The sequence below is a fragment of the Parasteatoda tepidariorum genome, chromosome 3, assembly GCF_043381705.1.
Source record: "Parasteatoda tepidariorum isolate YZ-2023 chromosome 3, CAS_Ptep_4.0, whole genome shotgun sequence".
Lineage (NCBI taxonomy): Eukaryota > Metazoa > Arthropoda > Arachnida > Araneae > Theridiidae > Parasteatoda > Parasteatoda tepidariorum.
This window is the reverse complement of record NC_092206.1, coordinates 48,780,843-48,802,496: the sequence shown is the minus strand read 5'-3', so window position 1 is coordinate 48,802,496 and position 21,654 is coordinate 48,780,843. Positions and strand designations below refer to the sequence as shown.

At 26.4% G+C, this 21,654-nt stretch overlaps 1 protein-coding gene across 3 annotated transcripts in view; it reads left to right on the top strand.

The window, feature by feature from the left end:
• Positions 1 to 21,654, top strand: part of LOC107452307 (protein eyes shut homolog) — a 50,465-nt gene that overhangs the window by 11,479 nt on the left and 17,332 nt on the right. For all 3 annotated transcript variants that reach the window (XM_016068696.3, XM_071178596.1, XM_016068697.3), the window contains 11 exons: positions 3,050 to 3,307; positions 5,155 to 5,688; positions 6,953 to 7,176; positions 8,931 to 9,256; positions 10,495 to 10,714; positions 12,211 to 12,326; positions 13,379 to 13,551; positions 13,630 to 13,794; positions 14,855 to 14,935; positions 18,148 to 18,387; positions 19,624 to 19,786. In XM_016068696.3, coding sequence (XP_015924182.2) covers positions 3,050 to 3,307; positions 5,155 to 5,688; positions 6,953 to 7,176; positions 8,931 to 9,256; positions 10,495 to 10,714; positions 12,211 to 12,326; positions 13,379 to 13,551; positions 13,630 to 13,794; positions 14,855 to 14,935; positions 18,148 to 18,387; positions 19,624 to 19,786 — 2,500 coding nt within the window. The remainder of the gene's footprint in view (positions 1 to 3,049; positions 3,308 to 5,154; positions 5,689 to 6,952; positions 7,177 to 8,930; positions 9,257 to 10,494; positions 10,715 to 12,210; positions 12,327 to 13,378; positions 13,552 to 13,629; positions 13,795 to 14,854; positions 14,936 to 18,147; positions 18,388 to 19,623; positions 19,787 to 21,654) is intronic.

Sequence of the window (21,654 nt, the reverse complement as noted above, 5' to 3'; positions counted from 1 at the left end):
ACAGTACCAACCCTGGTTGAATAACATAACCAAGATCTTTCCAGTGATTGACCATTTTTCATTTTCTTAATGAAATACCTATTTGAAAATGTTCTGTTTTGTTCTTTGTATTTCTTTATTGAAGCTGAATATATATTTTTCGGATCTTTATTTTAAAAGTCAGTCATTTCATGTGAGAGTATGTCATTAATAAAATTATTATTTAGCAATTCTGGCCACAAGCCCACGTCAGCATATTTCTCAAACTCAAACTTAATATTCTCTAAATTTCTTTCCGCCTCAGTATTACCGTCCTCTTGCTGAACACCATTATAGTTTTCAGTGGGATCAGAGGTTCAGTGGGATCAGAAAGTTATTAGTAAACTAAACAAGTTTGTCACTTTGATGACAAGAACAGAAGTGCGGAAAAAAAACAAAATTACGTCGGGCGTTAAGCGGCTCTGCAAAAGTCCCCCGTAATAGACACGAAAAAATACACTGACCAAAAACAAGGGACGGGTAATTCCCCGTTCCGTTCTATAGACGCGCACATGCATGGGTTGATTGATCTCAGGGTTGCCAACCTTATAATATTTTTTTTATAATATTTGATATTTCTTTCAATTCAAAATATCACCTATTGTTTTCAGTAGGGACTGGGGCCCTTTGTATCCACGGGGCCCTGGGCTGCAGCCCAAAAAGCCCTTAAGTAGATCCGCCCCTGCTTACATGTTCTTTCTAATTAGTAAATTTTTTGCTTTTCTTTTTGCATTCATGGCTCAATTTGTGAAGGAGCATTTTTCCCAAGTGTTTCAGCTAAAAAAAAATTTATGCAGTGCATAATTTTTTTAATTAATTAAATGATAGTTACAGATTAGTTTTATGCCAACATAAGCCTAACTTCGCCATTCTGAAGTGTATAGTTAAAAATAATTTTGGAAGAAACCTGTGCACTCTTTTCTGTGAAATGTTACAGTATGTCTAGATCATCTGATGACTCTGTTTTCATAAACTGAGCTCTATTTTGAGCCTGATTATTTTTCTGAAAATTTTTTTGCCTATTGCAGGGATGAGATTCTTCCGCGGATTTCCGCTTTTTTTTAGATTTTTCCATTTTTCCCGCTAATTTCCGCGGAAATTTTTTTGATTTTTGAACAAGTTAAAATATTTTATGAGGAATTTAATTTTCCGCGGAGCGAAAGCATTGAAGTCCTCATTCCTCCCTCTCAATTTTCTCAAAAAATCGTTTCCTTGGGATAAAACTGGTTGACCTTTATACAGGGATGAGATTTTTTCGCTTTTGCCTTTCAAATTTCAGCCTTTTTATCAAAAACTCGGATTCTCTAAAAGTTTCGTTTTTTTTTTTTAAATAAATATCCCGCTTTTTTTTTTATTTTTTATTTTTTTTTGAAAATTCAATCGTTAAAATAAAATAATCATATTTATTTACGATTTTCAAAGGTAAACAAAAAATTCAAACTACATCCTAGCTGCTACCCCTTCCGTATTTTTACTTATTTTAGCTATTTTCTCTTCACAGAAAATAAGATTTTCCGTATTTTTATTCGTCCGCCGGATAGCTCGTATTTTTGCAATTCAGACGTCATGACCCTGTTGTCTGGCATGAAAGCAAGCGAAAAAAATAAATAAATATATAAAATAATAGAGGTGGATTTGGGGTGAAAATATTTATTTGCTCATTCAATTAATCTTGTAAATTTTTATTTATTATGTCTAAGCAAAAACAATACAAACGAGCCTTTTATAAATCCCAAGTCCAGTCTCTCGAGATTTTAATATCAATCATCGATTTTTGTATTTACCTGATTTAAAAGTTGCGCAATGCGATTCTTATTTACGCTACTCAAACATCGTACATTATGATTCTTAGTTACGAGATTTAAAAATCCAATATAGCGATTTGTATTTACACGATTTTAAAACCCTATTATGTAGCGATTTGTATTCACGATTTTCGTATTTGCCTGATTTCAAAGTTGAACGTTGCGAGTCTTATTCAGGCGATTTAAATATCATACATTGCGATTCTTATTTACGAGATTTAAAAATCCAATATAGCGATTTGTATTTACGCGCTTTTGAAACCCTATGTAGCGATTCGTATTCACGCGAGCTTAAATTCCTATGTCGTGACTCGTTATTGCGGTTGTAATATCAAACATCGATTTTCGTATTTATACGAAATCCAATCCAATATAGTAATTTGTATTTATGCTTTTTAAAACCCTATGTAGCGATTCGTATTCATGCGAGCTTAAAATTCTATGTCGTGATACGTTTTTGCGGTTGTAATATCAAACATCGATTTTTGTATTTATACGAAATCCAATCCAATATAGCGATTTGTATTTACGCGCTTTTAAAACCCTATGTAGCGATTCGTATTCATGCGAGCTTATAATTCTATGTCGTGATACGTTTTTGCAGTTGTAAAATCAAACATCGATTTTCGTACTTAAACGTGCTTTGAAAATTAAACATTGTGATTTGTATTTGCGCGACTTGAAAATTATGCATCGTGATTCGTGTTTACGTGCTCTAAAAATTACGCATCATGATTTGTATTTTTGCATATTTTAAAATTCTATATAGAGTTTCATATTCACGTGATTTAAAAGCCTCATATCCGGATTCACATCCTCTCTATTTAAAATTAAGGCATGTGATTAATATTTATATATTCATACAAATTAAAATTAATCGTCAGAATTTATAATCACATGGTTTACAAGTTTAAAGATCTCACTCTTTTTGTCAAATTTTTGTGTGTGTATATATATATAAATATTCATTCATTCTTGGATTTCCTCTTTTTTACTTTCTGACTACTCTCATCCCTGCTATTGGCTGTGTAACTGTGTAAATAAATTTAAAAAACTGATTTATTTCCAGCATCTACATTTCAAACCTTATTTATTTATTTTTATATGTTTATTAGTTTTATTTTTTAATATCATTTGTTGATAAATACTTCATATGTTTTGTTTAAATGTGTTTATAACTTTCAAATTTTTTATCTTATATGTAAAAAAATTTTATATGTTTTTAGGATGGACTGGAAAGACATGTGAAACTGAAATAGACATCTGCGAACGAAGCATTTGTAATGGAGGATTATGTGTTTTAGGCACAAATGAGGAATCTAACATTCAGAAAAATATTACTTGCTATTGTGTACCTGATTACCATGGAAAATTTTGTGAGTTGAGATACAATGAATGTATTCCAGAACCATCTTGTGAGAATGGAGCTACATGCATTGATGATGTTGATGGATATTCATGTATTTGCCCTGCTGGATATTTAGGTATATAACAAACATTGTTTTGTTTTCTTTTTTGCTTATGATTTCTTGAATAAACTAATTAAGTAGAAGTGGAAACTTTTTTATATTTCTCTAGTCTTGAAATTGAAAGATATTTCTTTTGAAAAGCAATAATTATGCATAAATAACTATAATTTTTTTATAACTGAAAAATAATTCTGAAAAGTTGTGACTCGTGTGTTTATATGTATTAGATATGAAAAAGCAGAATAAAAATAATTATGAGTTTTTTTTTATTTATTTCCATTTTAAATTTTGCCAATTTGGGGTTTTACTATTTTAATGGAGATTCACTCTTTTAAGCAGACATTACAATTTTATATTTGTAGTGTCCATGTTAACTGTTATATTATGAACACTATGTTAAAAGTTACTTCATTACTTAATTTTTTATGTAAGAATTTTTTTGTGCAATTTAATTATTAGTCTCCATATTCATTTCTGAAATCTTTATTTTTACATAGAATTGTCTTATATGTGAAAAAAATGTAATCACATAGCACTATTCTAATCTCTTGATGAAAAGCTCTTTACCTTGTAAATTTTAAATGAATGTCTATCAATTTGTTAACAATTATGAAAATTAAAATATTAATACTTGACTTATATATAGTAAACATAAGGCATACTTTATTGAATGCAAGGCATTAAACCTCTGTATAAGATTTCATGAGGAATGTTTGTAAAACACAATTTATCCTGTATTCTTACATGTACAATCTTTATTTGTTCCTTTATAAATCTTCAATTGAAAAAAATTTTAATTGCTAGTTTTCATGTTAATTAGTAATTTTGCCAGTATTTTATAGTTCAAGTAAAGACAATATGTTAAAATTTATTAACTTTATCAGCATTGTTCATATTTTCACCTTAGATATCCTGGGGATTTAACCTGATTTCGGTAAACACAAGACCCATTACTTTACGTTTCAACAGTTCAGCAGTTTTTTTTCAATCAAACTATATTTACAATGCCTTTGATTTAATTTATTTTGAGTTTGCCACATCATTTAGGTTTCAATGCACTATAGCTGATATTAATAAATTTTGCATCGAACCATCAGAAAATTGTGTCTATTTAACCTAAAATTTTTATTACTAATTATATTTTTCAGTTTACCAATCAACTTTTTTTGATCAAAGCTGGAAAGCAAGAGAGAAGTCATAAGTAAATTATCTAGTATCTAGTTAACAAAGTTCCTACTATTATATCCTGTACAAAAACCGTGCTATAGAAAATAAAAAGGAATAGTCAATTCATTTTAAAACTTAGCATACTTATATCAGTTTTTTTAAATTCTTTAAAATATTCGTCTAAAAGGTATTGAAAGATATTTTTCAAATTATTAATATGTTGTAGCATTAAATTGTCTATTATTTAATTGAAGAAATAAATTTTTAAGGAAGTAATTTTATCACATTTTTTGATTAGGCACAGATCTTAGTCTTACATATTTATAATAAAAACTCTTCAAATCAGGAATTGAAACTTTTTTATTGTCTTCTATAAAAATCTACAAAGTTAGAATTCAACGTGTTTAGTGGAAGACTCTGTATAATTGTCTACAGTGAATGTTAATTTCTGGGATTTAAAAAAGATAAGGAAATGAGAATTATAAACTTAAGCAACAAAAAAAAAACATTATACTCTATTAAGTTAAAGAGCTGGTAATTTTATTTTTTATTGTTTTTTATTTGGACTTTTGACCTATACATTAAAGACCAGAACCATGGGTTACAATTTAATAATAAATAATTTACCGTATAAACTTAGACCTCTTAGTAAAAATAATTTTTTTTCTCTCACTATATTTTGATATATTTTACAGGATCAACATGCAATGAAACATTCACATGCTCTGGAGAAGAATGTCCACACTATTTACCTTTCACAGATGCCGCTACTTCTCATTGGCTACATAATGTGCAGACAACATCTATAAGCCCTTCTACTGCCATGGACTACAGCCTTAATTTGCATTACAATGATAACTTTTCCAAATCTGGAGTCCACCTGTATCCATCTGAACAGTCATCAGCTTTCAAAACTTTACACACTCATAATGATGCCTTAAAACAAACCCTTTTTTTACTGAGCCTTGAACAAAAATTTAAATCAGAAAACTATTCGTATGAGGACTTTAATTTTAGCCAAACTCCATTTTCAGTTGTGCAAACAGAAAACAGAATGAACATAACAGCTGTGGCACTTGTCTATTCCACCCCATTGCCTTACTCAACTTTGGAGTTCCAGAATGATGTTGCAAACGTAACTGATTTTCTAGCAACTCCTTCTCTCTCTGAGACAAAACAAAGCATAGACAGTTCTAAAGTTAATGTACAGTCATTACTCTTCAAAACAGGTATTAATATTTTAATATGCATTTTTGTTAAACCAGAAGGAGATGCGCTTCCTATCTGTACATTAAGACGCTTAGGGATCATGGAATTAATTACCCCATTGGAAATTCATTATTGCCCTTCTAAAAATGTTATAATTTTGATTGGAAACATAGACTTAGACATTGAATATTTATTGCTCTACTGTTTAAAGCTTTTTATCATTGTTTTCGCAATAATATTTATAAAGTAGGATAATATTTACTTCTCTGATAATTAGTATATAAATTATTATGTTAAATTCAATATTATTATTTTAGTGCAGTATTTTTACTTATATTTTGTTTTTTCGGAGGCAGTACATGATATTATATGTTCCTTTGAAAAAAATAATTGGGCTCAAATCATTAGTTTCAGTAGTTCACGATCTCACAAACAAAACTTCTTTTTAAAGAAGTTTTTATTTTCTATTTTGGTGATTCCAAGCAAAACCTGTTCAATATTTGAACTTATAATTCATTATTCAAACGCAGATTAACAGCAAGTTTGCTAACATTGATCACTAATAAGTGGCATAGCAAGGTCTTTGATTTTTATACAAAGTTAGATAACAGCGCCAGTTATTATGCACAATTACTGGATTTTTGTTAGGTAGCAAGGCAGTTCTTGTACTTATTATGACATAACTTTTGTGGGACATTCATTATAAATAAAAATCACTTTAATTGGGTATGAAAAAAGACGCATTGAACTTGTCAGTCACGAGAAATAAAATAATTTGTAGAACAAACTGAAAGACTCCCATGGTCATTCTATGATCCCAATAACTAAAGAAATGTCCATTTGGGGAGTGAAAATGTCAGAAATGTCTCCTAATTATTTCCAAAAAGTAGGTAAGGATAGAAAACTCAACTACTGATAAAAAAAAAAAAGAATTAACAGGTGTTCAGTTTTTGGTTTTTTTTTTTTTTCTAATCAGAACTTCTAGGACATATGGGGCATTAAGTGTCCCCCATATTAAGACTGTAAAGAGTGATATATGTGTTCTGAAAAGACAATAATTTTATTGTAAAAAAACAACTGAAGGTAAAAATAATAATAGTGATAATGTTAGGTTTCTTCTCATTTCAATACTTTAATGTCATACTCTTTTATGATTTGTATTTTTTTTTATAAGAGTCTATATTCAAAATGTTTACGTTTGTTTTTATTAATGAAATTTGAAAATCATTTTAATTTAGATTAAATCATACAATTCAATAAGTGACATATGCTTTTGATTTTTAGAAGTATCTGGGAATGCTGTTTTTGAAAGGTCAACTCACGTGCCAAACTCAACTTTAGGTCTTGAGAGTATTTATATCTCAAAGCCAATTCACACTCTTCCTGTCTATTCTTCTGATAATGGAGTTGGCCGAAGTCTTCCTGAATTATGTGATGATTTACACTGCCAAAATGGAGGAACTCCTGACATGTTTGACAATATGGATCTGCATAATGCGAAATGCAAAGTAATTTTGAGAGTATTAATGTTAGATAAATATCTATTCCTCAGTTTTTTATTTTAAAATACTGGAGCTCAGTTTTTTATTTTAAAATAAATATATTATAGAAGTCTTTTATTTTTGTTTGTTAATTAATTAATTTATTTATTTTTGAAAGTATATAAAATTTTATTTTAGAGTAAAAGGAAAGAGGGCTCTATATAGTTTTATTTAAAAAATGAATAGAGATTTTTCATACTTAGATTTTCTTTATTTTAAATTGAATAGTGTATTAAAAGTATATATTTTTTTATCTCATTTATTAACAATGAAATATTTTGTAAATCTTTGAATAATTAAGAAATTTTGGGTTAAAACTATATCATATTGGATTCCTTTTGAAAATGGTAGAAGTACCCTGAAACAAATTAATAAACTTTTGCATGTTACTTATTTATTCTGAAAATTATACTATTGAGTGAATGTTAGATATTAATGCAAATTAAATATTTAAAAGTATGAAAGTTAAATATGTCCACAATTTGATGAATACATAATTTGACCAAATGTATAGCTTGTCAAATTAGAATCAAAACCGTTATTGAAACATCCTACATAGCTTGTTAGTGGTATATTTCTGATTATGTATCTTTAAAATAATCACATAGACAATATTGCAGCTTAATTAAGTTAACAGTATTTATTATTATGGAAGTGAACTGAAATAATATTTTTAGGATATTTAGTTCACTGTATCATGTGATATTGTTACATTGCGAATGTTATAAAATTTGTATTTTACAACAGTATAATCACTTCAGAATTTTCAGTCATTAATCGTTTTATTAAACAAAGCCATATAGATGTCCATTTATAGAACATTAGATCCTCTTTCCAACATGCGTATATTTTTTAATGTGTTCGAAAGTTATTCTGCTATAAAAGTTTTTTTTTCCTAAAAATATATAAATATTTGTATTTTCGTATTCTCAATATTTATTATATATTTCTGTTTTCATTTATTATATTCATTTATTATATACTTCTTCAAAAGTTCCCCACCTGTTTTGTTTAAAAAATTGCATAAATTTAATTCAGCCATTAACAGATCATGCTATGATTAAATTTCTGAAGAAAAGATAGATAATAATAAAAATTTGTTCTGTTAATGCAAAAACTTAATTAGAAGTAAATGTAATCTTTGATGTAAGTTTATAACTTTAATTTCATAAATTTAGTTTCAAAAGTTAAGCAAAGTTCCTTATATGTATTATAGATTTCACAATAAAGAAAAAAAATTGTGTAATCTTAAAATATGGCAGAAATTCTAAATAGTCAAACCCTTTGAATAGGGGTGAGATTTTTACAGAGACTTATTTAAATCTCCCTCTTTTTCACTTTTTTAAAAAAAATATCCTAAACTTATTGATTTACATCTAAAAAAATAGAAAACTAAACTTTACTGAAATGTTAGTTTTCTAAAGTTATAGTTAGAATTCATAGTTTGGAAAATAAAGAGTGGTGTAAAAGATTAAAATAGCAATAAAATGTCAGATTTCTTTTACCTAAAATGCTTACAACCCTGGCAAATTTTCAAAGCTACCCTATTTTCCATCCTCTAATTTTTATTATTTTGTTTTTCATTGGCTAGTTTATGAGTTCTTTATAGTTTAGTATGGATGTGCTAATATCTTCTTTATAAATTTGCAACCTTAAATATTAATTCGCTTTTTACTTTTCAAGCTGTCTCCATATAAATCTATTTTTAATCTCTTTTTAAGTGCCTGTGCCCACTGCTTTATGCTGGAGTGCATTGTGAAAGAGAAACATATTTGCTCATTCCTCAGTTTCACAGACCATCCTTCCTCAAACATGCTCTCCCACTAATTGAACCTGAAAAAGGCTTAGATATTGATATAAGCTTCAAAACTTCTTCACCTGAAGGTACAATCTTATTTACCGAAGCAGCTAGTAGTGGTTCATTCCTCTTCCTCTACATTGAACATGGTTTGCTCAAATTTCGATTCTCGTGTGGGCATCAAACTACTATTTTTATGGAGACTCATGCTGCTGTCAATAACAGTTTTTTCACTTCTGTATCTATATCGTAAGTAATCTTTATAGTTGATGAAAATAGAAACTTACTACAATATTCAAAAATGTTACCCTTTTTCAATTCCTACTATTAGTTCATACTCTCCCTACATATATTTATGTATCTTGTTCAAATTTTTAATCGTTTATGAAATACTTTTTATTCAACCACTCAAGTTCAAATAGATTTTTTTAAACTTCTAGTGGATGACACTTGATTTTAATACAGTTCATTCATTAATTAATTTGTTAATTCATTAATTAAATATATTAATTTTAGTTTTATATGGGAGAAAAAATATTTCTCTTATGAAAGATATTTAGCAGGATATAAATTTAAGAATAAATACCGTCAGTGGCGAGGCTGTCATATGTTTGTATGATTCTGTCCTATGTATATACATATTAATATTAATTGTAATTATTCAGTGAAAAGTTACTAAAAAATTTTTTTTCTTTGTTGACCTAAGTAGGAATTAACTTTTAAAAAAAAATTTATATTTCTTGTTAATAACTGTGTTGTATAAAAACTTTTGTAAATAGTTTAAAGTTTCTAGAAGATTTATTAGGCTGTTTATTCATTTTAAAATTTCATATTTTCATTTAAAATATTGTATCACTTTAATTTTAAATTCAGAAGCTAAAAAACCTTTTTTTATAAACTAATTCTGATGCAAAGCAAACCATTGAAAAGAGACCTGTTCGTTGGAGGCCTGTTCTTCTTCTACAAAGACAATGCTCCTGAGCAAACATCTAAGCCCACTTCTGAATAGTTTCTGGATAATTATATACATTTTATTACTCGTTTGTCTTGCAGCCTTTTTTTAGAAAATATATTAAGCATGCTTAAAGGAATTACAGTATATACAGCTAGAAAGGTGTACTAAAGAATTGAAAAAAACACTGTTTCCTCTAAGTGAGCAACAATCGAAACGAACTGTTTACAAAACTTGTAGAAATCATGCTGAATAGAATGTATAAGCTCAACCTGAAAAACAAAAGGAAAGGGCTATTTCATTTAATTTTTATTTTTCTAATTTCTGTGATTTTTTCATTGCAAGTAATGCAGTTTATAAAATAGTTATCAAATAAAGTGGGTTTTTTTTCGCAACATAACTTTTGTTTTTACAACTGGGCCTGTCATTTTGTGCATCGATTGAGGTAAAAAGACATGTAAATTAGTTTTTTATGTTTACATGTTTTGGTGAGTGTTCTTTTATTGTTTATTTTGTTTTTGGTTTACCCTTACAGAACATCTTGGACTCCAGATATTGCACATTTGAGAAATGCATCATGTAATGTGGGCTTGCTTGTAAATGGTACTGCTCCGATGGGGGGTCAGCAGTTTGTTCTTCTCCCAAGATTTGATTTTCACCACATATATATTGGAGGTGTGCCGCCTTCTTTGAAAAGCTCACTCAGAGATGTTCATAGAATACCATCATTAGAAGGCTGTGTTATATTTTTGCAAGTAAATATTCTATACTACACTTGTATTTCTTGAAAGATTTTAATTTATATGATATAACTTTTGAATTATGTATTAAATGAAAATAAGTGGTCTATTAAATATTCAGTATTAAAAAGAATTTTATTTTATTTACTATAACTTCATGAAGAATTCTTTTTAGTTGTTACTTTTTTGAGAAAAAAAATGTTTTTTTAATAATAATAACTTGTAATTTTTTACAATAATTCAAATTTTTTTACATAAGTTTAATACTTATGTATAAATATTCTTCTCCATATATATCCACCATAAAATGATATCTACTTACTCTATGGAAAAAAACAGTTGTAAAATTTATTTACAAATACAGTAATTATTATACAGTTTTAAGATTTATCACTTTTTTCCAAAATTGTAACTTATAAGTCTAGAAACATTTGCCTTTTTTTCACCCTTTAAGGGTGGAATAAATTTAAAGATTATTGATTTATTTATTTTACCAAAATTATAATTTTTTCAGCATTTACTCTTTATTTATTGATTTATTATTTTTACGCAGATGTGTTTGAAATTTTTAAGTGATTACTTGTGGAAAACTCGGTAGTTTCAAACAAGGTATTTTTTATTATCAATAGAAATATATATTTTTAAAAAATTGAAAAAAGAACTCATTAAATATTAAATATGAAAAAAGTTTAAATCTCGGTGGTTTTTTAAATTGATCATTAGTTGAGATTAAAACGAATTTGTGTCGGGTAATTTTGCTTTCTACCCCTCCAAAATCTATTGATCATTGCAGCCTTGTGTTTATTAAATTATTATTTATTTTTATTTATTTAGTACCTATAGATTTTTTTATTCAAAAAATGTATGTACAATAAACAAAACTAAGTGTATGTACAATCTATGTATTCATTTTTAATTTTTAGCTTACATGTTTGGTGAGTGCTGACATGGAGTTTAAAATAAACTAAACACAGTAGGAATGATCTGGTATTGCCATTTGGTGTATAGATTGAGAAATAAACATTATTCTGGCATAAGAAATAGATTGTTTTAATCTTTTTGGCATTGTTACTTGTGAGTACTTTAGCCCGGAAATATAACGGGCACATGAAAGATGAAATTTCACCATGTAATTTTGATGGAAGTGACAAATAAGGGATTAAATTTAGGCTGTTTAAAATAACATTTTTTTCATATTATTATTCTAATCAAAAAATGTTTGAAAGAAAGTTTATATTCTTCTGTGCATGTTTTGATATTTTTGTTACAATTTTGAAAATAATAATTTTTTCACTCATAATCATATGCAGTGTTTGCTGATACCACAAAAATTGACAAATATTGCATTATTATTTAGCATAAACAGTGCTTTTATTTAAACTCAAACAAATATGTTTAAAATCTTCCACAGACAAAAATTGATTGTTTTGTTTTTTTAAACTTTCCTGTTAAATTTATGAAACATGTTTAAAAGTTTAATTTTAATTTCTTTTTCCTTCCATGAGTTGTAGATTAATGGTGAAGAAAAAGAGATAGTTCAAGATGCTGAAATTGGTGTAGGAATTACTGAGTGTTACAGTAGTGCCTGTTTCAAAAATCCTTGTCTTAATGGAGCAACTTGCAGAAGGTAGGACTTTATTTATAAATTAAATTACATGTAAACTGAATTAATTAAATTATATATGTCTGACATTTCTAATGTAGCTCTGATTCCCTAAAAAATACTTATGCAAGTATGAAAAAAATAGATAAATAATATTTTTAAGCAGCACTAGAAATTTGATTATAATACTTATAAATGTTTGCGTTTAGTAACTGACTGTGCAGTGTTATAAATTTTTTGACTTTCTTTATAATTTTTACATATTTTTTATTTCAGTAAAACATATTATGTATACATTATTTTGAGTTAAAATATTGAAATCGTTTTTTTTTTTCTATAACCAATTAAAATAATAATAATGTCAATGAAGGTTATATTCTTTTTTTATATTTTTAATTTGCTTTTCCATTAAACTTTTTGTTCTATTTATGCATAGTTCATGGAATATTTCTCAATCTGATTAAGATAACTAAAATCAATGTAAAATATTAAGAAGTTTTATTTATTTTGGAAAAGTTAAATTTAGATACCTTAATATATTTTTCTTTTTCTCAATCTGTAAAAAATCTTTTTTAAAACAATTTGATATTCCTGGAAATATGTTCATAATTTCTAAAAAAGCTTTGGAAAGAAATTCATATATAAATACTCTTTAATCTCTCTCTTTTTTATGTTGGTGAAATCGATATTTTTATCCTAGGCCAAAGGAAATTTGTTTAAATAATATTTAAAATTTATACTTTTTATTTATTTTGGAAAAATTTAGAGTAATTAAAAATTTAGGAAGTTTGGAAAAATTTAGAACAAAATAAAAACTATTATTTTTTAAACAAAAATTATTTTGGATAGTTAGTTTAAGAAACATATAATGGATGCTTATATTTTCTTTTTCCTAAAAATAATTTAAATGTATTAAAAAAAAATTCTACTTTGTTAAGTTCAATATGTATTATTATGGTAAAGAACAAAACAATGTTCTGATAATAGTTTATGTCTGTTCTAATCTTAATTTTATTCATTACTTAAAGAAAATATAATTATAATATTAAATGTTATGCTTTTATTTATATGTGTAGCTATGAGGATCATTGGAATTGTGAATGTTTAGATGGGTTTGCTGGTCCTTTTTGTGAACACAAAACTTGCTTTGCAAATCCTTGTGAACACGGTAGTACCTGCTTGCCAAGCTTTGATTCAGGTTACTTGTGTGTTTGTCCGTATGGAAAGCATGGGAAAAACTGTGAACAAGGTAAAATAGTGATTCAAGCTGAAAATATTGAATATAATATGGAATTGAGATACATTCATTGTTTTGTTTATTTTTTAGATTTAGTTATAATCCGTCCTTCATTTTATGGTGACATAATGGGATACTCTTCCTACATACAGTACCAGTTATTTTCTGACTATCATTATCACTTGGAAATTCGGATAATGTTTACTGTGAAAAACATACTTCAAAACTCTCTTTTGCTGTTCAATGGTCAATTAGGTGAGAAATCTTATTTTAAAAAATTTAATTAAAGTGAACTAAATGGTGGCCTATTGTATTTTTATCTGTGTTTATAGAAAATTATTAAAATATTTCTGTAATATTGTATTGCTGTTTTGTCTAAAACTCATTTTTAAAAGTAGTTTTCATAATATTCTTACTATTTTTTTGATGGTGAAATAATTGTTTAAAAATAATTATTATTTATAATAGTTTAAATAATAATTTAATTTGAATAATTATTCTGTGCAGTGTATATTAACAACAATGTCGGTACAACTTATATTTAAGCAACATTTCTTTACATTTAATAATTTTGAAAATCATGAATAAATAATAAAATAATAACAATAGAAATTAATAACAATTGCCAATTTTTTTTAATGAAATTAGATAGAAAATAGTTAGTTCAGAAAAATTCAGTTAAGTTTTGCAGTTTTAAAATGCAATTAAAAAATCCATTTAAAAATATGTTTCTGAGTAAGAAAAGAAAAAAAAATTCTTTAGATTGTTTTCTGTTCCTAACAATTTTTTCCACACAAAAAATATGTTTCTGCACAGGGAAAATAATGGTTTTATTGTGTTATTTATTGTCTGCATCAAATGAAATATTGTTTCCAATTCTATCTGTTACTGTCCATTCACAATATTGCCACCTGTTTTATTTGATGATATAGATAAGTTTTAAGGAATTTACAAGAGAGAGTGGTATTACTCAATTGCATGGAACCATAGTCTAACTACCTTGTTATACTATTGATTAGAAATTTTGATTGAAAATGCACTTGGAAATTATTCATAATTTTTTTCCCTTAAAATTGAGGCTAAAAGAGGATACCTAAAATGCTGTTATTTTAAAATCCTTAATTTTTAAAATCTCCAATATAAATTGCTTAACCCATAAAAGAAAGATATTGCATAACGGGAAATAGTTGAATCTATAATGCCAACATAAATAGCTTGAGTAGAACATAAATAGCTTTTGTAATAAAATGGTGGTTTTAATTGACAATATTTTGCAATTAAAATGACATAATTCTTTATTTTTTTACATTTTCAGATAACTTTCATCTTGCCAACGATTTTCTATCAATAGGCCTTCTTTCCGGATATGTAATTTATACATTCAACTTAGGAGCTGGTAAATAGATAAACTAATATTTCTATCATTTTTTTTTTCAATATGATTTATATTTAAACTAGTTTCGCAATTCTGAATTAATTTTAAAAGTTTTTTAAATAAAACTTTTTTTAAATAAAATTTTTTTAGTGTGAATCTTTGCAATACATGTAGTAAAATAAATTTAGAATCAAAGGAATTTGCATTCAAACTAAAAAATGCTTTGAATTTTTTTATGTAAGACAATTATTACAGTGTTGTGAGAATTTAAACATTATTTTAGTGCCAATTTTTTTTATGAAAATCTTTACTTATTTTACTTATTATTGTGTTTTTTTATAAACCTAATGTTATTCTGTAAATTATTACGAGTTAATTTATATTATACCTCATAAAGTTTGCAATTTTATCATAAAAATTCATTAGGGATTTTTAAAAGTAACCTTTATTAGCGATAGTGAATCTAAAAATTTCAGAAAATTGATGACTTTGAAATAAACTTAATATTTATATTTCACTCTTAAAAGTAATATAATAAGTTTTTAAATTAATATTTGATTTGATTTTTGTTTAGGAAAATATAGAGAATTTTAGCTTTAAACTTATTAAGGAAAAAAAATCCTTATATGCTTTCCTAGTTATTTCATAAGTATAAAAAAAAAAATTAAAGTCAATTGTCATGATTTTACTCAGATGATTCTGTTCAGATCTTTGCTTCCTATTTGATTTTTGGGAGCAATTGATGAACTATCTTTAAGTAAACTGGAAAATAAGTCTATAAGTAGGTATCCCATTAAATGGGTAAAATGATATAATCATATTAGTATCCTTGATCAGGTTTAAAATGACATAGATGGTGTAATAATTTACTCAATGCAATATTGTTCACAAGTATTGCATTGCTCATAATAAAGAATATTTACCTTACTTCTGCCCAAAAAACATAGATATTATTTCAAATTTAAACAACTGTGCATACAATGTGCAATTCAACTCAAAATTAAAATACATTTTATGCTATGAACATATACGTACTCATTATTTTATTTTGTATTTAACTATTATTAAAAATTTATTTTAATGACTTATAAGCTTTAATCATTCTTAACTATAAAAATAACTATTATAAAAGATGGTGAGTGCCGAGAAAAAGGTTCAATTTATTATTAGTAGATTATATTCTAAATATCATTCTTTCAAATGTCATTGGTTTAGTAATGTGTGCTCATTGTATAATATAAAAAATAATTTCATAAATATGTATTGTTGTACTACCTAATAATATTTTTACTTACCTTCATATTTTCTGTATGCTTGGACATTAGTGAACAAATAATATTATAATTGACTATTGAGAAACATGTTACATGATCTATTTTTAGTCAGAAAATAAAAATTTTAAATATTTTATTTAGCATATGGTCTCTCAGATTTGTATAATCACAGGTTTCTGAAAGCACCCACTAAATGTTATTAAATTTTTCTGTAACGGAATCATTTATATATAATATGGTTACATTTATTTGATTATCGGACTAACGTCCGACAGATATCAGAATTGAAACTACTTGGTCACACATCAATATTTACTATAACAGAAATAAAAATTTTGAGTTGGAAGTAAGGAAGTTTAAATGTTCAATGTGTTTTCTGAAAAAACAACTATTTCAGATGTCAAATAACAATAGGTTCTTCCTCACATTAACTGTAATGAGGTATTATTTCTCATTACTCTTCTGGAGAGGTGGTTTTTGGGATTTGTTAGAATGTGGAAGGGTCAGATTTAAATTTGTGATGGGAAGAAGATATAACTTTCCAAAAAAAATAAATGTTTATTTTGTTTAACTGTCTACAACATGTGTAGAATTATAAGAAGGGTTTTGAATTTTTTTTACTAGTAATAATATTTCAATAAATTTAGTAATCCATAATTTGTTTAATATTTTTGTTGTTTATATAAACTTAATTATGCAAAATGCCAATGAAAAAAATAGCAAAATTTAAGGAAAAAAATATTTTTTTCAATTATGTACAACATATTGAATAAATTATGAAAACAATATGCTTTTATTAAAGTCTTTCAATTCAAAATTAATGTATAGTTGAATTCAAAAATAAAGAATTTTGTTTCTCTGATAAATATTTTCAACATTTAAGACAGCCCTTTTTTAAAAAACTATGATTAGCTTACTTTATTTTTTTTTCTGCATATGCATACATCAAGAACAAATTCATAGTATTAAATATTTTATTCTAACCATTATATATTTTCAAAATAAGTACTGGTCTTTCTTTTTTCTGCTAGTATATTCACAGCTGCTAATGAACTTTTTTTAATGCTGGAGTTCCATCAAAAGAAGTTCAATTATTTAGGGTATGATCACTTAGAGGACTCAATTAACTAAAACAAATTGGGAACCGCTACTCTAGAAAACTGTGAAGGTTTCACTTTTACTAGCAATAAATAATCATTGATGAGAAACAACTTGAATTTCTATATCACTAATCTTATAGACTTTTAAATGTAAACAGTTTCACAAACTTGAATTAAGATTTCTAACTCATAATTAAACTTTATAAATTTAAATTTACTTTATGAATTCTATAATATATTTTTATTTGCAAGGCCGCAAAAAACTGAGAAAATATTATCTCATTTCCAATGTAAATGTTCTGTTAGTGTAATCACCGTTTGTTGGAATTAGGTACTAATGATATGTGTGATCATTATTACTACTGTATACATTTTAAGAAACTTGTACAGTACACAAAAAAAAACAAAGAACCCACAATGAATCTTAATCTGATGATCGAAGTTTCACGTACTAGAACTCAAACTTAATGGTGATCTCAAATATGCTAATATTTGAAGTCACCATTGAGCTTGAGTCCTAATATTAATTTGAAATTCAATTTCTCACAAACAACCTGTTTTGTTCATATTTTGCCATATAAAAACCCATTTATTAAGATGATGTTACACATTTGTGGCTAATTTAGTAGATTAATTATTTTCTGCGTCAACTAATTAGCGCATTTGAGATCCCCCCCCCTTATATCATTGAGAATGAGTCCTAGTATGTGAAAATTCGATCATTAGATCAAAAGTTATTCATATTCAAGATACTTCTTTCTTTTGTACTGTACATTCATTTACCGTAAATTATTTTTCTTACAGATTCATTAAATAGGTTTTTTAAGTATATTTATATTTTGTTCTTTTTTTTTTGTAGGTACCCGGGTATTAAGAAGTGTTTCTCCTCTGAATCAAAATGTGACTATTCATTCAGTATTAATAGGAAGACACCGTCGTTACTGTTGGCTGGAGGTTGATTCACAAGTAAAGGTTGTTGGACTAGCATCTGGGCAGTTAACAGCGTTAAATACACCTGCTGTTCTTTACATTGGTGGGCATTCTAGCTATAATTTCAGTTTGCTACCTGAAGAATTAAAAGAGCTTAGAGGATTTGAAGGTACATATTTCCTAATTAAGGTATCCGACTGGGTAAATATCCACAACTTTGAGGAAAATTTGAATTTTTTTTTAATCATCTTTATCTGAAATTTTGTTCATTAACTTTCATCTTCTTTTTAGACTGTTGTTCTGCGATCCATAAAATTAAAGTTGTAATTGTTTTTTATTCTTTTGCTGACGAAGGAAGCAAAATAGCAATTACATACTTTAATTAAAAACATTTTCAGAAAAATGTTGATTTTGAGAAAATCTCTTTACACTAACACACATTACAAAAAAAGTTTAATATAGAATTCTTTGAAACTTTGTATTTAGATTGTATGTAATGTTAACTAAAAGCTGAAGTATAATTCTGAATTTATTACATTTATTTTGCTTCAAGTAAGGTTGTTTAGAACATTTCTTTGAAAAATCAATACTGAACAATATAATTATATTTTTTCTTTTTGGATTGCGAGAAGTACAAGTAATTGATTGAGAATAATAAGTAGGGATCCCCATAATTAACTTAAAATTCTCATGCATGGTTTTTTCTGAGTCTTCTTAAAAGTGTTAAAATATGTATCCACTAACACTCTTTCGCAAAGTTAACTTTAATATTTATGTTTTAATTGTATAAATTTATGTTTAAATAGTTTTTTCCATATCAGGAAATGTTTAAATATCTCCACAAAATTTTCTTCGGTAGAGTCAATGTTTTGTTAAACTTTCTGTAATACGTAACTTTATTTTTAATGGTTTTAAAGACTCAAAAATGGCACTTTTGAATTTAAGGATAGATTAGATATAAAAAAGAGAGAATTTATTACAAAAAGTTATCCAATTCGTCAAATTTTTAGGATCAATATTACTTTAAAATAATTTTATATTATGCATTAATTGGGAAAATTTTATGTTGTTATATTAATATTTTTAATGCAAATCTTATTCTTATTATTAGCACTGTCTTTTGTACTGAAACTGGCACTATAATTTCTGCATATGTTTTTAGCATAGGAATTTGATATGTATTGCATACAAATATTGTGTAGCATATTCTATTTTTGTACGAGCTCTTGTATTTTTATATGTATATGATGCATATTTGTAAAATCATATTTTTATGAGGTAATTTAACTAATAAATATTAATTACATGCATATTTTGTTTCTCAAACTGGCTTTGGAAAGAAAAATCTCCACCCAACTTCTAAAATACTTAAATGAAATTTTTTCGTTATATATATTTGTTATAGGCTGTGTTTTTAGTGTGGAACTAAGAAATAGCCCCAATGCTGTATTTAGAACTTTACAACCTATCATTGATGGCCGCAATATACAACAGTGCAATACTACTGAGTGTGATTTAGTTCAATGTGCAAATGGTGGTACATGTATTGATGTAGGATCTACTTTTCAGTAAGTTTTGAATTTGCATAGACTCTTACACGGTTTTTGTCATAAAGAAATTATTTTTTGTTAAATAAATGAATTTATTTATTTATTATTGTTATTTTAGTGATCAGCATTGTAATGTAAGTTGTGTTTTCTTTGCAGCAGTTTCTGGAGAAAAAAAAATTTAACATTTAGAAACTTGATTTGAATTTTTGAAATCATTGTTGATTTCATCTTAAGTTTCTGTAAACTCATTCTCAGTTTTGCGATTGTTATTAACAAAATAAAATAAATTCTATTTCAAACTTCAAATAAGCAGCGATATATTTATTTGGATAATTTTTTTTATGTTTGATAGATTTCTGCCAAAATATATTCTTTGGCTTCTCATCTTCTGTGCTATTTTTTAAAAGCTTTTGCTATATTTTAACAAAATATTAATATTGATCATGCCTTGTCCCACAGATTTTAAATTATGTTAAGGAATGTGGTTGTAAAAATTTAAAACAATTTATTTATTTTTAATCTAACTGCTTACTTCAAGTGATTTCTAACAGTTTTATGAAAAACAGTTTTAAAAAATCATAAATATGTTTGAATATATTTCTACTCATTTAATATATTCTTAGAAAGTAAGCTACTTTTTAGACATTAGGTATAAATTGAAAGATATTACAAAATAACTTGCAAAAGCTTAGGATTTTACTATTAAATAAAGCTATTGTTAATGACTTATTAGTTTATTAATTATTATTTACTAAAATAAACTTACAACTCAACTTTTTAAGCTATTAAATGTTTTGCATTTTTGTGACATAACCATCAATTTAGTTGACTCTTATTTCGAACCAGCTACATTTTATTTAAGTTATTGATTAAAAAACTGCTATAATAAGATGAAAGATTTCATGACATGAGTGCCTAATTTTTTTTCACAAACAAATATAAAATTATTTAAAATTGTTCTGTCATGACATTTAATTATTAGCTATAAATGTGATCATTTGTTCAAAATAATTTTTTAATGTATGTGATAAATTTACAAGCTTATAAGTTTTTTTACTTTAACACTTTGAGCGTTAGTTCCAGCTTTTTTGTTAAACTTTTTGCTGCAAGATTCTATTTATTAAAAAATGGGTTTTCCTCTTATTATTCTCTGAGAAAGTAGTGTGTTGCAGTGAAATTTCAGTATACAATTTTGCTTAGGAGCTCAATGCTTGGAGTGTTAAACAATAAATATCTATGAAGGTATATTTATCTTAGTGTCAAAACTGGCTAGATAAGGAGATATGTATTTTGCTAGAGTAAAAGTTACGATACGTTAATAAAAATATAATTTAATTTGGTAAGATAAAATGAAATTAAATTTGGTAAGATATTGTTGAAAATGTTGTTGAATTTAAATTTCTCTCACCAAGTGATGAATATGCTTGTACGCAATTATTCATTACGATACTAATTGATAATTTAATGAAATTATTTTTTAAATTTACTTGAATTGTTGTATTTATTAAATAAATGAGAACAATTTTATTTTAAGATATACATAGCTCATCTTAAATTAAAATAAATATAAAGTTTTACTGAAGCGGGATGACTGTCTTTGCAGCTTAAATTTTATATGAGAAATTATATTATCTGGTATTTATTAATTGATTTACGAAATAATTTTGTTGTTGATGTATGCCTATTGAGGCAGAGGGGGTGCGATTGTTCTTGTTTTCAAGTGACTCCATGTATGGCCAAGAATTTGACTTTTGCCGCACCATTCGTCGCACCCATTTATAGGGCGGACCCATTCATTCATCCACAGATCGTAATTTTGACCTGAAACAGAGAACAATCAATCTCCAATCCAGTACCCCCAGAGGTATTGATTTGTTATGAGAACA